The 20,054-nt window shown below is 43.0% G+C and overlaps 1 protein-coding gene across 1 annotated transcript in view; it reads right to left on the bottom strand.

Annotated features, from left to right (window-relative positions):
- Nucleotides 1-8,713: 8,713 nt before the first annotated feature.
- Nucleotides 8,714-20,054, bottom strand: part of LOC138282533 (cytochrome P450 7A1-like) — a 49,665-nt gene continuing 38,324 nt past the window's right edge. Inside the window, exons 4-6 of the mRNA XM_069220224.1 lie at nucleotides 13,034-13,164; nucleotides 12,181-12,359; nucleotides 8,714-12,057 (exon numbers count right to left, since the gene is read on the bottom strand). Coding sequence (XP_069076325.1) covers nucleotides 11,758-12,057; nucleotides 12,181-12,359; nucleotides 13,034-13,164 — 610 coding nt within the window. The 3' untranslated portion in view covers nucleotides 8,714-11,757. The remainder of the gene's footprint in view (nucleotides 12,058-12,180; nucleotides 12,360-13,033; nucleotides 13,165-20,054) is intronic.

Here is a 20,054-nt window from a genome sequence, read left to right as displayed (position 1 = left end):
TTTTTCTGCCCCCACCTCACCCCTCGTGATCACTGCTGTGCATCAAGCCTGTCCCTGTAAAGTGCAAGCCGCAAAATTATCTGATCTCCAACAGATACAATCTCATACCGAACGTGGACAAATGCAATCCATCACTTCTGAAAAAGTCTACTGCCTCAAAACACAAGTTTGTGTGTGCCATACAACCGATCCCTGCACCCCTACAGAAATACCTCATTTCTCTATTAATCTTTCCTCTGGCCCTGTCTATGGCAGCTGGTTTACGAGCACCCCTCCAGTTCTGCCTAGGTATAAATTCAGTCCATACTGGGAAACAGCCAGACCACGGTTTCTACACCTCTCTGAAATCCTGTTTCATGTCACGTAAAAGGGACAAACCTTTCCCCAGCACCAAATTGTTCTCTCCTAGGGGTAACAATAAGATGTTTGGACAAGTCACTGCCCTCTTCAACCTATTTAATGGTGGCAACAAATTCAAATTCTCAACGCAAGAATTAGATTCAAACCCAAAATTAGTACCCCATTCATTGCTCCAGCTTTTTTAGCTGCTCATTTGACAAATGAATATCCAGCAATCCACACATGAAGTCTGGCAGAAAGTGGTCCAGATACTGACATGTAAAGGAAAAGCCAATGAGCAAGATATAAAAGGGGAGGGGTCTAAATCTCCTCACCCCGACTGCCCGGCCTAAAATATCACTGAAAACAATCAGAAGACCACCATCCCAGCTCCCTTATGTCTTCCCATTCCCAACCCCTCCACCCAGCTTCCACAGCAGCCCCAAACCTAAAGGAGTGTGTGCCTTAGTCCTTGGCAGACATTCCAAAAAGTGTCAGCGCCTTCCGTATAACCTCTAATAACTGAAAGGGGGTGACTCTCCCACCATCTTTTTTGTGTAAAGATCAAACTGCTTGCTAAATGGGAAATCTGCTTACGCCAACCCCCCATGCCAACGGGCAAACCTCTCACCTGTCCTGTGTGGGGAGCAACACAGTTGTTTCCAATGAACTCTGATCCATTTTGGAACAACATGAACAAATTGTAACACCCTGATGCTGCACTACTACCACCCCCATAACAACCCCTGTTCTCTCTTTGTCCCAAGAAGCTCAGAAACCCTAAAAGCTTAAAAAGACTTTCAATACATGAGTGTGGAAAACAGTACCACCTCAAATGGCGATGAGCAACCTTTTGTAAAGAAACCACCACTTTCCATAACATTCCAAGTGTGAATGGCTTTCTCAATGCCCCTGACCTTTCTTGTTCTCTAGACAATACTTCTAATGTCCTTTTTCCTAACTACCTTGCTGTGGGTGCATAGCCCCATAACAATATGCCCATAAATGCAATACCGGCCAACTTTCCAGCTATAATCACCTTAGAAGGACCCAAGTCAATAAGTCCCATCAAGAACTGCACCACATCCTCCACCCGTTCTAACTCCAGTGCCCTCTTCTGAGACCCTGAATTGATGAAGTCTACCCATGCCTGTGCGAAATTCCTTCTAGTTGATCGACCAAGGACGCTACCACCAATTGCAGCATCCTTTCTCTCCTGTCTTCCAGAACTGTGGTGGCATTAGTGCCCATTGCCTGTCCTTCTCCAAAGTGAGTTCATGGAATCTTTTTAAGGCGCCAATGGCACCCCTACGTCCTCCATGAGCTCCTGAGAATTTACCAGCAACTTCTGGCAGTCTGCGGTACCGCAGTTTGTGACAAAGAAAAAATCATCCAAATAATGAGTCACCTATTCGTGGCCTGAACATGTGAATAACCATTGCAGGAAAGAGCTGAATCCCTCGAAGAGTACACATGAGATCGAGCAACCCATGGGTAGTGCCTTATCGACATACCATTGTCCTCTGTTATGGATGCCAAGGATTTGAAAGTCATCTGGATGTACTGGCAGCAGTCAAAATGCTGACAATGTTGCACTTTGCCGTTTCTGCATCATGCCCCGCCTTCCCCACCAACTCCATTGCTGCATCAACGGATAAATAGGACACTAATGTAAGCTCTTCATTAATAAAATCATTAACCGATAGACCCACCGGCCAGGACAAGTGCTGTATCAGCCTGCATGAGCCTGTATTGACTTGGTTCCTTCTTTGGAACAATACCTATCAGGCATATGATCACATTTTCAATTGGTCGATCATCAGTAGGATCTGCCAACCTTCCCTCCCAAGCTTTTTATGAAGTTTCTCCCACACTTCTTGTAGATGGGTTTTGGCTGTTGTCAGATTCTCCACCTATCTCCTTTCCCTGGGTCCCTCATAACCTCATCTAAAACCCTGCATGAAACCCTCTAACAAGCTTGTGGTGTTGTCCTTCTTGGGGTAAAACTGTAAGCAATATGACAGTCTCTCCAGTTTAACTGGAGTACAAGCTCTTTCCCCCAACCCCAGATCCTCCTTGACTCACACTATAGCTTCCCTGTGTGCCGTGAGGCAACCCCTACCCTCCATACTATTGCTGCCACTGGCCCAAGCTATTTTCTACACCCTGAGACCCCCCTGTGTTGCAGAAATACTGCAGGAGGGTGTGCTTTCCTCTACATTTGGAACATTCATGTTTAAAGTTTCAGTATTCCCTCATGAAGAGACCTTTCTTGAAATCCCAGCAGAACCCGAAGGTTCCCCCTTGACTCGTGCCTGTGTGCCCCATCCCTACCCAGGTGGGACAAATCCGTGTCTATTTCCCCCCATTTAGCCTCTGGGTCAGTTGCCATCATTGCCCTAAGTTCTTAATCCTACTGAGCCCAAGCGTTACCTCCGAAGGAGATGTGTGCCTTCCGAATAACATCCATAAATTGGAACAAAGCCACACTTTTCTCCTGATATTTCTCACTTTAAACGCTTGCATAGATCCAAAAGGCTGAGGTCCAATTTTCAATGGTAACTGGTACCCGTAGGCATTTTGCCAGCTCATATTCCTCCTCTTTTGATCCTTCTTTTGCTCTCTACTTCCTGTGTAAGAGCTTCAGTATCTCTACATACTACCATATCTTCTCTTTCGTAGCTAACATTAGGTGACCCCCTGGGGTTTTGTCACCCCCATATAAGGAAACTTTTTTACCTTTATCTCCTTACTCTCCTTGCTTGTGGACCATGATTTTTCATCTACCTTCTCACTCTCTTTTGCTTCAACGTTGCTACCCTGCTTTTTGCTCTGTCCTTCCGCTGACCCTGACTGTGTGTTAGTCATACTTGCACTCACCTGGTGCTTCTGTACACAGGCCTCTCCTTTGGCCATGTCCTCCATCCCCACCCCAGTTTCCTTCACGTGCATGCCTTTCATACGTCTCAGTTGGCAAGGGTCGCTCCCCTGGGGGGGCATTTTTGAATAAGGCCTTTTCTGCCCCCTCAGCGGCAGATCGGCCTATTTTAATAAAGTTACGTTTCATTTTATTACAGGAGGGGAGCAAATTGTATTTAGGCCATTTCTGCCCCGTTGGGTGTAGATCAGCCCATTTTAATTAGGTCGATCTGCCCCCATGGGGGGCAGAAACCACTAGACACCAGGACATTTTTTTTTGCGTCAATTTCACACAAAGGGAGTGACCCCTTAGGCAAGGATCGCTCCCCTGGGGGGCAAATTTATTTTAGGCCATATCTGCCCCCCTTAGGGCAGAAACCTCTTGGGCACCAGGAATTGGTGTGTGTGTGTTTTGTTTGGGGGGCAGCCCCTTGGGCGAGGGTTGCTCCCCATGGGGGCACATTACTGTTGGCCATTTCTTGCCCCCTTGGGGCAGATCAGCATATTTTTGTAAGGCCCATATGCCCCTAAAGGGGGCAGAAAGCCCACCAGAGACCAGGGAAGATTTTCTTTTTTTTTTAAAGGGTGGGGGTATGGCCATACTCCCACCCCAAATAAATAGGGACAAAGTTGTTCTGCCCACTGGTGGGCAGATGGGGCAATTTCTCCCCCCCCCCCCCTGATCTACTACCCAGGGGGGGCAGAAAGCCTACTAGATGCCAGGGAATTTAAAAAAAAAAAAAAAATAGTGGGGTGTTGGCTACCAACCAGGATGAGCATGGTTATGCCCCCACCCAACTGAAGGAGGTAACAGTCTTTCAGCTCTCCCTTTGCACACTTCAACATCTTATCACATGGCAAGCAAGAGCACATTTGATTATTTTGGGTTTTGGTTTTACATTTGGGCTATGAGGGCTTGTCTAACTCTGAAAATCATCCCACTTGGAGCAGTGAGGGAGGCACTTTTTGGACTTTGGGATGCTGCCTTGTAAAAAAAATCTATGAGACCTAGACATATCTGAAAACTAAACATCTAGGTGAGTCCAGGGTGGTGTGCTTCACATGCACCGCACCATTTTTTTACCCACAATGCACCTCAAACCTCCAACTTTGCTTGAAATCATACATTTTCCCCCTATTTTTGTGATGGAACCTTCTGGAATCTGCAGGAATCCACAAAATTCCTACCACCAAGCATTGTTGCATCTATACCGATAAAAACTCTGCCCCACTTGTCAGCCTAAAAACTTTTTTTTTCAAACTACCCTTTTAGACCTGCTTTGGTTCCCCCTCATTTTTGACATGTTTTTGGCTCTTCCCTGTTACAGGGACTTGGCCCACCTACATAAGTGAGGTATCATTTTTACCGGGAGACTGAGGAGAATATTGTGTGGTAGGAAATTTGTGCTGGTGCGGTGATCCCACACAGAAATGTGGGAAAAATTAGATTTTTTAGCTAAATTTGAGGTTTCCTGAGGATTCTGGGTAAGAAAACACTGGGGGATCCATGCAAGCCACACCTCCCTGGACTCCCTTGGGTATCTAGTTTTCAGAAATGTTTAGGTTTGGTGGGGTTCCCTAGATGGCTGCTGAGCTCAGGACCAAAAACGCAGGTGCCCCCCCCAAAAAAAAACAGGTATTTTTGTATTTAATAATTTTGATGTGTCCACATAGTATTTTGGGGCATTTCCTGTCGCAGGCACTAGGTCTAACCACACATGTGAGGTACCATCTTTTTCGGGGCAATGCTGGGTAGAAGGAAGTTTGTGGCTTCCCTCAAATTCCAGAACTTTCTATCACCGAAATGTGAGGAAAAGTGTTTTTTTGCCAAATTTTGAGATTTACAAAGGATTCAGGGTAACAGAACCTGGTGAGAGCGCCACACATTACCCCATCCTGGGTTCCCCTAGGTGTCTAGTTTTAAAAAATGCCCAGGTTTGGTAGGTTTTCCTAGGTGCCGGCTGATCTAGAGATCAAAATCCAAAGCTAGGCACTTTTCCAAAAAACACATCAGTTGTCAATGTAAAGATTTTATGTGTCCATGTTGTGTTTTGGCGTGTTTTATGTCGCGGGCACTAGGCCTACCAACACAAGTGAGCTACCATTTTTATCTGGAGACTTGGGGGAATGCTGGGTGGAAGGAGATTTGTGGCTCCTCTCTGAATCCAGAACCTTCTATCACAGAAATGTGAGGACCAAGTGTTTTTTTTGCAAAGGATTCTGGGTAACAGAACCTGGTGAGAGCCCCACAAGTCACCCCATTCTGAATTCCCCTAGGTGTCTAGTTTTAAAAAATGTATAGGTTTGCTAGGTTTCCTTAGGTGCCGGCTGAGCTAGAGGCCAAAATCAACAGCTAGGCATTTTGTAAAAAACAGGTCAGTTTTCTTTGGGAAAATGTGAGATGCCCACGTTGTGCTTTGGGGCATTTCCTGTCATGGGCATTAGGTCTACCCACACAAGTGTGGTACCACTTCTATCACAAGACCTGGGGAAATGCTCGCTGGCAGGACATTTGTGGCTCCTCTCTGCTTCCAGAACTTTCTATCTCCGAAATGTCAGGAACAAGTGGTTTTTCTGCCAAATTTCTTTGGTTTGCAACGGAATCTGGGTAACAGAACTTGGTGAAAGCCCCACAATTCACCCCATCCTAGAACCCGCTAGGTGTCTAGTTTTAAAAAATGCACAGGTTTGGTAAGTTTTCCTAGGTGCCCGCTGAGCTAGAGGCCAAAATCCACAGCTAGGCACTTTCCCAAAAACACGTCCAATTTCAATGTAAAAATGTGATGGGCCCATGTTGCGTTTCCTGTCGTCGGCATTAGGTCTACCCACACAAGCGAGGTACCATTTTTATCGGGAGACTTAGGGGTACACAGAATTGAAGAACAAGTGTTACTGCCCCTTGTCTTTCTCTACATTTTTTCCTTCCAATTGTAAGACAGTATGCATAAAAAAGACGTCTATTTGAGAAATGCCCTCTAATTCACATGCTAGTAGGGGGACCCCGGAATTCAGAGATGTGCAAATAACCACTGCTTCTCAACACCTTATCTTGCACCCATTTCGGAAATACAAAAGTTTCCTTGATACCTATTTTTCACTCTTTATATCTCACCAAATGAATTGCTGTATACTCGGTATACAATGAAAACCCATTGCGAGGTGCAGCGCATTTATTGGCTCTGGGTACCGAGGGTTCTTGATGAACCTCCAAGCCCTATATCTCTTTGCAACCAGAAGAGTCCAGTAGACGTAACGGTATGTTGCTTTAAAAAATCTGCCATGGCTGGAAATAGTTATAGAAGAAAACGAGGACAGATATGGGTCTTTTTTCACCTCAATTTCAATGTACTTTTTATTTTAGTTGGTACTTTCTGTAGGAAAACCTTGAAGGATATACACAAATGACCCCTTGCTGAATTCAGAATTTTGTCTACTTTTCCGAAATGTTTAGCTGTCCGGGATCCAGCATTGGTTTCACACCCATTTCTGGCACTAACTGGAAGGAGGCTGAAAGCATAAAAATTTGTGAAAATGGAGTATGACCCAGTAAAATGCCCAAATTGTGTTTATAAATTTGGTTTTCCCATTGAAGTCTGCCTGTCCTGAAAGCTGGGAAGATGGTGATTTTAGCAGCACAAACTCTTTGTTGATGCCATTTTCAGGGAAAAGACCACAATCTTTCTTCTGCAGCTCTTTTTTCCCATCTTTATTTTTTTTTTTAAATGCAACTTTTCCTGTATTTTGCCACAAACTATGGGTACCTCTAGAATCCGTATGATGTTGAAAAAAAAGGGCGCAAATTTGGTGTGGGTAGCTTATGTGAACAAAAAGTTAGGAGGGCCTAAGCGTGAACTACCCCAAATAGACAAAAAAAGGCCTGGCACCTGAGGGGGGAAAAGGCCTGGTAGCGAAGGTGTTAAGATCGATGTTATCAGAGTTTTTTCCCACAATGAATTAAGTTTATATCATGTTTGCAATGTGAGTTTATGATCATTAGTCCTATGTTTCATGTTTAAATATGGCCAATAGCTTTTTGATGTATAAGGAATGTCCCTACCTGTTTTCTATTTTCATGCGTTTGTCTTTTTAAGTGGTGCTAGTAACAAAATGGACTCACCCGTGATCAAGGCGGTTTAATTCCAAAATATATTAGTTTATACTTTTTCACAAGTTGGCACTGGATTAAACCACTTTTATGAATGTTATAGAGTGTTGGGTGCAGTAGCAGCTCGAAGCGCATGGCGGGACGGGCGTGAAGAAAAATTTATAATTTAAAAAAAGCTTACACCACCACCACTGCGCAGCTCCTATTTCCTTTGGCGCAGGCACAGGCTCCCAGCCTGCCCTGCAGCTAATCTGAATGCTGCTGTCATGCTGCTGGCAGCATGACACCAGTGTTCTGATTGGTCATAGCGCCCAGCCAGGGTGCTCCTAGGCAGACTGGGAGAGTCTGCCTGCTCTCTCCAACCGACACTGCGTGGTCGGGTTGGACAGAGCTTAGTGCACATGTATGTTTGGCATGCCTGAGATGGCCGGCCATACATGCATACTGAGGAGGAGTGCTGAGCACTCTCTCCTTGTTCTGGTATGGCCCACGGCCCCGCTCCTTCTACACTACAACGTAGTGTAGAGGTTTGGCAGCTGCTGGCGGGCGGTGTTCCTCCCCCCAAACAGAGGAGCCACTGGTTGGATGTGTTTTTTTCACCGAAGAGCGCAATTCCTCAAGTTGCAGTGTTGGAAAGTGTGTTGTGTTTTTATATATATATATATATTCACAAACACAAGCTGGCTTCGTAGGGGGCCACCGACCCTGCAGGGCAGCCTCAGCTCTTAGGTGAAGCATCCAATCTAACATCAAACAGCACAAATGCTGAGGCACCAGTTCAGAGAACATCCAAGCATTTATTCACAATGTAAAAAGCAGCTCCCACAGAACCCTCCTGACGCGTTTTGGCTGCAATGCCTTAATCATAGGTAAGTAGTTGAAGGTGCCCATAAAGCCAGTGCTTTTAAATTGTGACCCATGTGACTTGATAAACACCAACTGCATTTCCCATAGTGCATCAAATTATGATATCCTTTACACTACGGTACTTAATCTTAATTTATGCGGGCATAGCATAAAAGATACCACAGGTACAGTCAAAAATGTTAATAGTGCTCTATTGTAGAGCTGTTGTCCTTTTTCATAATCGTTTACAACTGCCAAGAAGTTTTTAGAATTGCTAGGTAAAATACATCCCCTCCATCCTTTGCTCACTTCCATTCAATGTCTTGGTTAAATGCCATGCAGTAAGGAAGCAAGCGGGTCATACCCCCACAAATGAATTCACAAACACAAGCTTGCTTCGTAGGGGGGCACCGACCCTGTAGGGGAGCCTCAGCTCTGAGGCGAAGCATCCAATCTAACATCAAACAGCAAAAATGCGGAGGCACCAGTGTAAGAACATCCAAACATTTATTCACAATGTAAAAAGCAGCTCCCACAGAATCCTCCTGATGTGTTTCGTCTGGAATGCCTTAATCATAGGTAAGTAGTTGCAGGTGTCCATAAAGCCAGTGCTTTTAACTTGTGACCCATTTGACTTGATAAGCACCAACTACATTTCCCATAGTGCATCATATTGTTATATCCTTTGCACTGCAGTACTTAATCTTAATATATATCCTGGCATAGTGTAAAAGATACCACAGTTACAGTCAAAATTCGTAATAGTGCACTATTGTAGGGCTGTTTGTGCTGTTTGATATATATCTATATATATATGTATATATATATATATATATATATATATATATATATACATATACATTTGGTTTTTTAAATTATTATTATTTTTCTAAAGAAAAACAGGTTCCTTCTCGGACACTCCCCAAGACCAGTTTCAAGGCAGCACAAGAACAGAAGAAACATAATTCTAAATTAAATAAAGTGTGAAACACATTTGAGAAAATGAACGGCCTACACGTTTCGGCTACGCTTTCAACTGGACCTTACGAAAGCTCTCAATAGGCTTCCTTTTTAAATATACATATATACACTGAAAAACCAAAGGTTACAGGGACGTTATAGTTAGGTTCTGAATTTACTCGTACAGAACCATAGAAAATCAGCAGTTATAGTTAGAGTTCTTTCAGGTAACTATAATTTGCTCCCTTCCCTAAGGTAATTATAACTCCAGGACTGATGACAGTGTCCATAGATAACAAGGAAAAAAGATAGAAAGGCCATAAAAAAGAGAAATAATCTTGGGGGAAAATCCTCCAAACCTGGCTTACAATGTTCAGGCACTCATGATTGCTCTATGCATTATCGGGGCTGGTATGGCAACATTTTTCACGGCTGCCTTAGGCTCAGAGTCCAGGCTGTAAATGTTAGTAGTTACCTGGACGGCCAGACGCCAATGATCTCAACAATTTACGGTCGTTCAGACTTGTCACTCTCTGGAGCAGGTGAGGAGCAGAACTGTAGGTGAGTAAAGGTCACCCACCCTGTACGTCAGTGTTCCCCTGCCACTGAGAATTCAACTTGAATGAGGGACATGCTGGTCTATGTGTTAGTTCCTGTTTTGGTGAGGGGACCGTGGTAATTCAAGTTATAGGACTAGAAAGAAATGCGTCAATCTACAGTCATCTAGCAGGGTGGTTAATGATAGCATAACATAGTAATACGTGAGGGAAATGACTTTGAGAGACAGTAAATTTAAATACAAAATGTATTCACAATAAGAAAATAGTTTAAACACTATAAATAACGTTATGCATGAAGCAATGAATGGGTTCGTTATTGTTAATCTAGTTGCAATACAAAAATAAATAAACCAAAATGCGAGTATACTAGTGAGTGTCAATATTTCTTTGGAAAGGTATGGAGCATGCACATTTGTAATAGCGTTAATGTGTAGAATATTCCATTTGAGGATATGAAGGAGCATACCCTACCTGTCCACCATGCGTGCTCAAGTGGACACTCCATATGGTGGGCAATCCGCTGGAGTACACAATGTAGAAATCACTGGGCCCAAAGAGAAATATCTACTGAAATCGTGGACGTCCTCCCATGTCTATTAAAGTCACCTTGGTCGAGGTAAAATACACAGAACACTGTAGCTACTAAATGCAGCCCTGCAAGTGGAAGCTCTGGCCGAGGTAGAAGCATTGTGCATCAGCTGCAGGGGATGCAACAACCAGTCAGGTCAACTTCTGAAGAATGTTGCATTTCTGTACTGATGGCTCTGTCTGCCATCAGACATGGCACTAGAAGGACCTTAGGAGCTTTCTGGATCTAAGTCTTGATTAGTTAGACTAAATATTGGATCATTTTGTGCACGTTTCTGCAACGACAAGTATACGATTGCATAAGGAGAGTCATTCCTATGTCTTTAAGGTATGTGCATCTTTATACATGTACACATATTTTATACATATATTAAACAATTAAAAACATACAAAAGTCAGTGGTTTTTGTCTTCATTCCACCTTTGCCGTTGATCTGTCCAGTCTTTCTTTTTTATGGCCTCTGGCAGTGCTTCTAATTGGAAATTAAGATGGGAAAATTACATTTTGGCATCCTCCCTCTGTAAAATCAACCCTCCCCTTCCTTAACAAAAGTGTGTCAAACTTTATTTTTGTGTAGTTTTGTCAAACTGGGCCATTCTTAACAGAAAAACCTCCTGCTTACTAGCCAACTAGGCACTATTACCGCCCTGTCCTGATCACACCATTGTCTAGGCTAGAATACTATCGCTCTTTCGTGTTTTATGTGGCACAAAAATGCGTAATGCATACATCTTCAAAAATTGTTGTATTTATGATTGATTTCTTCACAAAATGATTCCCACTTGGATAACATTGAATGTGGTTCATTCTTCAAATGTGGAACTTTAAAAACTACAAGTGGCTCCCATTTATTCTCACTGCTGACACTGATGCAGTGCCTGTAGGTGTTAGACTGTTCCCATGAAGAGCAGGATCAAGACTGATTTGCATATGGCTGGTCCAATTTAGATGGCAAGGTAGGTGAAAAAAAATGGATGAGGATACAGCCTGAGTGATTGCTAGTGGTGAGATTAATTCAAGCATTGCAACCATCACCTTGTTGTTTTTTCATTTGTAGGTGAAAATAGTCATGCTAGAATATCTACTGCAGTAATGAAGTTATAGAGGCAGGAAATGTATAACCAATACGGTAGAAATACAAGATTCAGACAGAGGATACACATAGATATGCATCAGGTAGATGAAAAATGTACATATATGAAAATATTTTTCTGCTCACCCATTTAAAAGAACACGTAACCTGTCTTTGTGTTAGCCCGCAATATAAATACATAATTGTTGTCATAGGGAGACATCTCTTGCTTGATATACTTGAAAATAAATGTTTAGGAGATAAGTTTATGCATGAGAGTGGACAATAATATATGGACATTCATAAGTTGGAACAGCACCTTTATATTCACTAAGATTGTTTTCATCGACATCCATCAGAGGAGCCGCTCACGGTGATTTGAGTCTGTATTTGAATTCAATGTCATGGGTCGGTTGCAGAATACCAAGGCCTGCTCGGGATTGGTCCAATGTGGGTAACTTCACGTTCTTGTCAACGAGTTCCATCTCAAAATAAGAGAACAACAAACACAAAAACTGCTTTATCTCATTGACAGCGAAGAACCTTCCAGGACACTGTCCTAATCCTGAACCGAAAGGCATGTAGTAATATTTCAGCTTGCGCCCCTTGTAGTAGAAAGTGGTCTTCTCTCTCCCATTCTCATCCAGGAAGCGGTCGTATTTGAAGGTCTACAAGGAAGAAAGGGCACAGAGAGATGAGTTTGGATGTTTGAGTTGGGTTGGGAAGCCCTTCTCATTGCAGACAAGCAAGAGCTCTAGCGATGGGCATCTGATGTTCTGATGGCTACTTACCAGTGGGTCCTCATAGACTTCAGGGTCCAGATGAACCATTTGAGGGTAAAGAGCTATAAAGTCACCTTTGCGGATGTTATAGGACTCTTTGCCGTCCAAGTGAAAAGTGAAATCCTCTGTGGCAACTCTTATGTTCATGGACGCACTGGAGAGCCTCAGGGCCTCCTTTATTATACTGTCTAAAGAAACAAAAGGTGACACAATAAGTGAGAGTACAGTCTCCATACGGAAAACTAGCAAGAGCCGGCTGAGCGGTTCTGTGCCGTGACTACTTGTTCAAAATGCTTTAGACACCAGCTGAGACTGGCAGTAAAAAGAAAGCAGAACATAACTGAAAAAAGTGACTCTTTCCCCACTCTAGGCACTGCAATTTCTTTCAAGCATATGTCTTCGCCATACTTATATACGGGAGAAACCAAATCCTCCCAGGGATACTGATTCAAGTGCCGTTAACACTAACCAAATACCTATAGAGCTCTCTTAGATAACTTTTCCTCTCCTGGAAGGTGGTGTTAACTCAGATAAGATTCCTACAAATGTTCATACTATATTAATACTCATCAATTTCTTTATGTTGTAGGATTCTACAGAACACCAGCAAGTGTGTGTTCGTAATTGTTACGACTTGTGGAGAACTGAGCTGCAGTTCTCCCCAAGTCAGGTAAAAGTGAGATGGCTGCTTTCTGCCCTGTAGCGAAAGTGGCAGAGAAATGTGTAAGCACAGCAGAAACAGTAGCTGAATTTTGATCAGTCTCAGCTGCTGTGATAGACTACTTGTCACTTTAAAGAACAGGGCCTCATCGTATTGTTATTTTATCATGAACATAAAGCTTTTAGATAAGGACACGCTTACCTAATACGGACATATCCTCCAGTTCTTCACGTTTCAGTGAGATATGTTTTCCATCCAAGCTGACTTTTTGGCCTGATTTCTCTAACACTCGGTGTACCTCATCTGTTGCAGCTCTGAGGGCATCTGGATTTCTAAAATAAAAGCATCCAATAATTGAAATAATGGAAACATTTATATCCAGTCTCGTGACTCATATTTTTGTTGATGTACCATGTACAGTGGTATGAGGGAACAGTTTCCTGCACCAGGCATTTTCTTTTCAGTGGCCATGTTCATAACGATGTATGAAAAAATAGTTGGTGGAGTTTCCAAAAGTGGTTTATATTGCTACAAGCAATGGGCTACCACAAGGTTTGCTGAACTCCCTGATACATATTAGCTTGCCCTGAACAATGTAGTAAGGTTTCAATGATGGAAAGCCATATCCTCATGTAATGGCATCAATGAAAGGGTACAGGAACAGAGGACACATTGGATGGACACCCTCTGTCTTGAGCAGTATATATGCACCAAACACGAGCAAATCAGCATTCTTAGCATGCCTTTCCAGCTGACTTGTGCTATGCTCCCATTTCCCTTGGGTGCTGGGTAGACAGATCCTATTCTTGGTTGCCTCAGGTCACCACTTCAGACAATGCCTGCTCTCTTACAGACTAGATAACCAATTGAGCTTTGGTAAATGTGTGATGACAAAATAATCCAGAGCTATATTCTGAGACCTCCACCCCACACAACCTCTATGTTTGCCAGATATTATACTCATCGCATCTATGGCTGAAATTCTCTGCCTTAGACTACCTTTGCCAATCCATCTCAGATCATAGCCCTATAATTAAAATGACATCTTCCATTGGGGTGAAACCCTTCATTCCATACCAAAGTGGTGCATTCAAAGTGCTACATTAGAGGGCCCCCGTTACCGGAATTCTCTTGTTTCCCAAATTTAAAATTACTTTGAGGTTAACAAGGGCTTTACCACCTCTAACTCCACAGGGTAGGATGCATTTAAGACAGTTATTTAGCACCACTGTATACAGGAGACCTTTGGAGTTTGCAGACATTAAATAAAGATCTCACAAGGGTGAAGAAACCACCAAAGACCTAGAAAGTAAAACAGTAACTAGCCCAGACCTCCAAAGAGCATTACATTGTGATTGCTCTTGGGAGACCTCTTTATTACAGTGAAGTTAGGTGCATAGGTTACTCCCAGTACATTTCTCATCTCCATACTGAAGGGGACAAGGCATGATGGTTATTGGCCTAGATGGCTACTTGTGACACATTACAGACCTCAATCACAGAGCTTAAAACCGAGTCTGATACCCTAGTATACACACAGTAGGAAATACTTTTAAGCTTTAAGAACTATCATGCCAATTATACATTGAGCTCTCCATGGATGTATTTTCCCACATGCATGTCTTATTCTAGGATCTATCCTTTCCATAGGTGACACAACTTGACATGGAGTAAATAAATGCCCCAATAATGCCCCAAACAATTAAAGTAGCCATTTGCAAACTTGTGGTGGGAAAGATGCTGGGGATTAGCTTTTACCAGATCTTATAGGACTTATATTCTCCTAAACTGGCAGCACTCTATGAAACCGACTTAAATGATGGGCATTTGCCACAATCCCTTAGGGAGGAACTACTTGTCCCTCTCCTTAAGCTGCAGCACTCCTCCAAAGATTTGTCCTCATACAGGCCTATAGCTATATTGAACTCAGACTATAAAATACTCAGAAAGGACCTGCCCTCCTGTATCCTGCTTCTTCTTCTTCAATTTACCCACTCCTATCAACATGGGATTTATATCCTAAAGAAACACTTCTCTAAGCCTCAGATGTCTCTTTTGGAAGTGGCTCCACTGACCTGGCCACAAGAAAGTTCTGATTCCCTGTCATGGGATTAACTTTTGAAGGTTCTTTGATTTTTTGGCTTTGGGCCTGCACTCTTTGTTTCCTTTGAATGCTGTTGTCGAACCCCTCAGCACGTGTTTGAGCAGACAAGTTCATATCCCCTTCCTTGGCAGCTGGGAGGGTAACTAGACAGGGTTGCCTTCTACCTACCCCACACTTTGTCCTAGCTATTGAGCTACAGAGCCATTGGTGATCCAGTTGAGGGCTAGTGCAAAAACCTGGAGAATTCTCCTAATGCATTGGTACTCACATACATTTTCCTAGGGGCCAAAAAGTTCTGTCTGTGGTGTGAACGACAGCTGCATTGATGCTAGCAGAGTGGCAGTTGGGGGTAGATTGGCATAGTGGAAGCAAATTTACATTTAAAGGTTGAATTGTACATTTTGAATCATGAAAACCTCAGATCAATCCCAGCTTCCCCATTTGACCAAACTGTGTTAGTCTACAGAATCATTTAATTTCATTTGCCTCCTTTTTCTTCATTATCACCTGATAAACCACTGAGAGATACATGACTCCAGGGTGTGCGCTGCACAAAACCTTCTTTTGTGCTAGATTTAATAAACTACAATGTTGTCCATGTACAATAGCAATCCAGACCACACAGAGGGTAGTCACAACAACTGACTTACCCCTTAGTTCACTATTTGAATTGTGGCCAGGAAGGGGAGAATTAATGTTTCTAAATCTCAATGCAATGTTACAATCTGATGTACTAAGGTGGAACGCTACTGCATGGTAATAAAATACACATTTTGAATGTTAAAGGGTGTTTATCATGTTTTTACCTGTTTGCTGTACGATGTTCCTAAAAATGAAAGTTTTCCTAAAGTTAAGTGGTGCAGGACAATTTCTTCAACTTCAGTGAACCTGTAAATAAATGCTTGCCCACTTAGCAGCGTTCTAAATGTTCGTGTTCAGTTGAGTAAAAAGTAGCCCAGTGCTGCTGTTGACCAGGGGATGCATGAAAAGGTGAGGAAGGCCGCAAGTGGTCCTTGGCTCGTACTTTGAGTATCACTGCCATAACGGTTGGGATTCACTTTACCTCCTTATATGCTGATAATCTTTTCATAAAGCATACAGACTTTAAAGGTAGTACTGCTGACGTAATCCATCACTTTGAAGACTTTGCTGGTTTAACGACTTGCAACGTAACTGGACAAAATCATCTATAGTTCCTTTCGTACCTCATAATCCCAAAGAATCAGTGGAGGTTTCTCGGGGCCCACTCCATTGGAAGATGCTACCTTCTAGTAACTAGGCATTTACATTTACTGCGCCAAGCAAGACCTTCTAGATGGCAACCTTATCCCAAAAGTGAAGGCTCTCACCTTCTGAACGGCATTTTCGACGGCTCTTTCTCTATCCACAAAAGGGCGAATTGCTGTTTAAACTGGCATTGTTAACATGCTTATTATATTTCTTCTTAAATCTCCCAGTTATTCTTCCCGTAGGGTTCTTTCATACATCGGATAAACTCCTTGGGGAACTTATACGCACACTAGCAAGTGACATGTGGCCGTAGCTAAGTTCCACCTATCAAATGATGTAATGGGCCTTAATGGACAGAATTTCAAAGTGTTTCATCTTCCCGCCCTGTTACAATGGTTGAGAAGATGGCTGTCTGGATGAAACATGCACTGCAACATGACCACTCCGAACTGGAGAGCTCAATGGTCTCCTGGTCTCACACTCCCAGTGATTACTACCTCACCCTCAAATTCTCAGAGCTGCACTCAGGTGATATGGGCGTGCCCTCCACCTCACACAGTAGATGAAACCATATGTCCCAGTGATCCCTCTTCAAGGCATCTGAGACCCTTGGGTATCCTTGGACAGCAAACTCGCACCCAGTGGCAAGCTACACATTTTGCAATGCTGGGCAACCTATTTGATGAGAGATACTTACTACCATTTGATGAGCTGACTTCCTGACACAACCTCCAAAAAGGCCAATACCTACTATACTGCATCATGTGGCATTTACTCCATACAATAATAATACACGCAAAAGTTGTGGAGAGACAAGTTTACTTCATATGGCCATAATCACTTTGATAGTCATCCTGCCACCACTCTTAGTCCTTTTGACACTGATGTGTTGATTAGCTGGTGGTTAAAAACATATGTCAACGGTAACCATGAGTATAATGACTCAGCCCATAGTTTAAAAAGCCAACATGTTTCTGCCCTCACACTAAGCCTATCCAGGTCTAGGACATTCTTCAGGGCTATGGATCCCTAGTCAAGTGCACCTGAGCAAACACCTATTTTACCTTACGTGGAAGTTATTCATACACTCAAATCCTACCTAAGTGGGGAGTAGTCATCTAAACACCTATTTGAGAAAGATAATTTGGGAAAATTCATCAGGATACATCATACCTAACATACAAACAAACTGAGGTGGAAAACACTGCAAGTCACTGCAAACACAAGTGCTTATGCTAATGCTAATCAAACACAACATGTGACCTATAATTCATTAAACTAGATGCTGTTTTTAGCAGATCGCTATTAATCTCTGTCAGTTTGTCTTCAAAGGGATAATACCCACACTGTGGTGAGACACACTTCAACTACCATTATTATCCTAGATTACCCTAGATTATAGGGGTAGAGGCCTCTGGTCTGGGGCTGAGACGATGCCCCTTACAGTCACACACTGCGGAAGGAAGAAGCAAATACATGCACTCACTGTAGGGGGCAGCTAGCACTGCATATGTGTAGCAGATTGTCTTAAAATACATTTGGAGCTGTACTCGTAATCGTTAAAATATCCCGGTCATAAAGCAGAATTGATGAAAGCCTAAACATCGCTTTCACCTCAATAGCATCAATATCGATCCAACAGTATCCCAAGGGGTTAATTATCCTTTTATATGATCATTATCCTTCACATCATATGTCTTGCAGGTTGGTACCACATAGACATCATCATGCACTGAGTGGGATCGTATTTTATAAGTTGTAGACTGTGATCATCCCAGCAGGGAAAGGAAAAAGGAAAAAAGGAACTGGTCATACTAAACAGTCACCTCATATATTAGAGTTCACTCAAAAAACATGTATGCTGTTTCTATACTGGGGGAAGGGGGGGTCAGGCTGGGTTGAATTGAACCATATTGGTCCATAACCCAACTCTCAAAGTACCAGGAGGAATCTCCTTGTACAGGGGAGAGTCTAGTCCAATCTCACGACACCCCCCTCCCATCCCTGCACTTACTTCATCAGAGGTAACATTGTTCTGGTGCACCTAATCCTCGCCACTGCCAGCTGCTCGTACAGCAGCTGAGAGGGGAGTGCACCTATTTCAAGGTCCAGTGGTAGTCAGTGCACATACGGGAGCATCCTGAACAGGCACTTGGAACTGTATCTTAACCACGTGGCCACTCCCAGTGGTTCATGGGAGTTGTAGTCCCGAGTCCCAATGTGCCTGTGCGAGAGATTAGGTAACGTGTTCAGGACACACCTCTTAGGAGACGCTGCACTAATATAAGGCCAATGGAAAAATAAGAATGGTGAATCCTATACTATGTAAGTGGACCACTGCACATGGTTACATGTGCGTGTCAGCGACCTCCCAGATGGTGTAAGGGACTTAAAAAGAGAGAAGTAAAACCAATGGAAAGTGACCAATTGACTGAAAGAGGATACAGCAGTACGGGGTACAAGACCCTGGTGGTCGGTAGGGAAGGTGTAATGGGGGAAGAGGTCGTGGGAAAGTGACCTAGTTGACCAAAAAGGATGCAACAGTCGATGGGGGTGGGGATAGAGGGGTAGAAAGGTTATTGGGGGTGGGGATCACACATGACATCCTCCAAACAGAATACATGGAGATTTCTTCTTGTATACAAGGCCTCCTAGCTATTATGTGAAAATTACGCCCAAAGGGGAGAACACCCAAGGATGTTCTAAATTATTAATTGATAAAACAAGGGGTTCACTTACAAGTACATAATCTGTAGTGGGGATCACCATCCAATTTTGTGTTTAATACTGCCTGCCCATCTATCACAAGTCATTCAGAAAAGAGGGTAAGATATGGAGGTGAAGATCATTGGTTCGTCAGTCAAACTATCTCTGTATTGAGGATCATTTGATCTCTTCACACTGAGCCCGCTTTTGTCTATATGCAATCTCCACACCCATCTCTGCTCATGCCACAAAATAATTTAGGTCATGTCTCGTCTTGTTTGTCTCCATTTCTCAATGACAAACCACTCCATATCGTCTGCACTGTGATTTTTTGCAATGAAGTGGCTCGTAAACTTTGAGAAGTCACACTTACACCAGATAGTGCTCCTGTGTTCACAGATCTGCATTCCGACCTTTCATGAGGTAATCCCAACGTTCTTTAACCTACAGGGGCACCTAATCACACAAATATCATTCTTGTTATTGCAGTTAGATAGTGACCTCAATTCCCATGGTTTTAGAAGTCCCAAATCAAGGTTGATCTCCTTCCTTGTGAATCTGCAGACACTGAGTTCTATGTGGGAACTGCGACAACAGATAGACAACAGAGTCTGCGGAATTTGCCTGCGCCATCAGTTGTCGCTTTGTTTTTGGTCGTGTATGGACAATCATGTCCTGAATACCTTTTGCCTTTTTAAACGCATGTATCGGTTGTGCAAAACATAAACGCCCTGAAGTCAGTATTCACCATTTTTCCTTTATGATCTTCTTCAGTTGATTGGAAAGAGGATTGAAGATACATACACAGATCAATCTCTCCTCTGTTGGTTTCTTAAAAGACTCCAGTAGTTGTTCCCTGTTATTGTTGTTTGCCCTCTTATTTGCCTTACACATCAGGTGGCTGAGATAGTTCTTTGTTGCTAATTTACTTGAAAGCTTTTCTGCATGACTACTATATTCCTCTAGACTGGAACAGCTGCATCATAAGACCTGGCCTATTAGTAGATTCTCTCTCAAGACTCGAGGATGAAAGCTCTTGAATCTCAATAGATTATGCATATCTGAAGGTTTATAGTTCATCTGCATTTTAAGGAGCCCGTTCTTGGCTTGGATGTGGCGATCGAGAAAAGGTAGTTCCTCGCCCCCTCTGGTGATGGTGAACGGTAAGAATGAGTTAAGGGC

Source organism: Pleurodeles waltl, chromosome 2_2 (assembly GCF_031143425.1).
Source record: "Pleurodeles waltl isolate 20211129_DDA chromosome 2_2, aPleWal1.hap1.20221129, whole genome shotgun sequence".
Classification (NCBI taxonomy): Eukaryota; Metazoa; Chordata; class Amphibia; order Caudata; family Salamandridae; genus Pleurodeles; species Pleurodeles waltl.
Note: the sequence above shows the minus strand (reverse complement) of the source record. Positions and strands in the feature narration are given on the sequence as shown.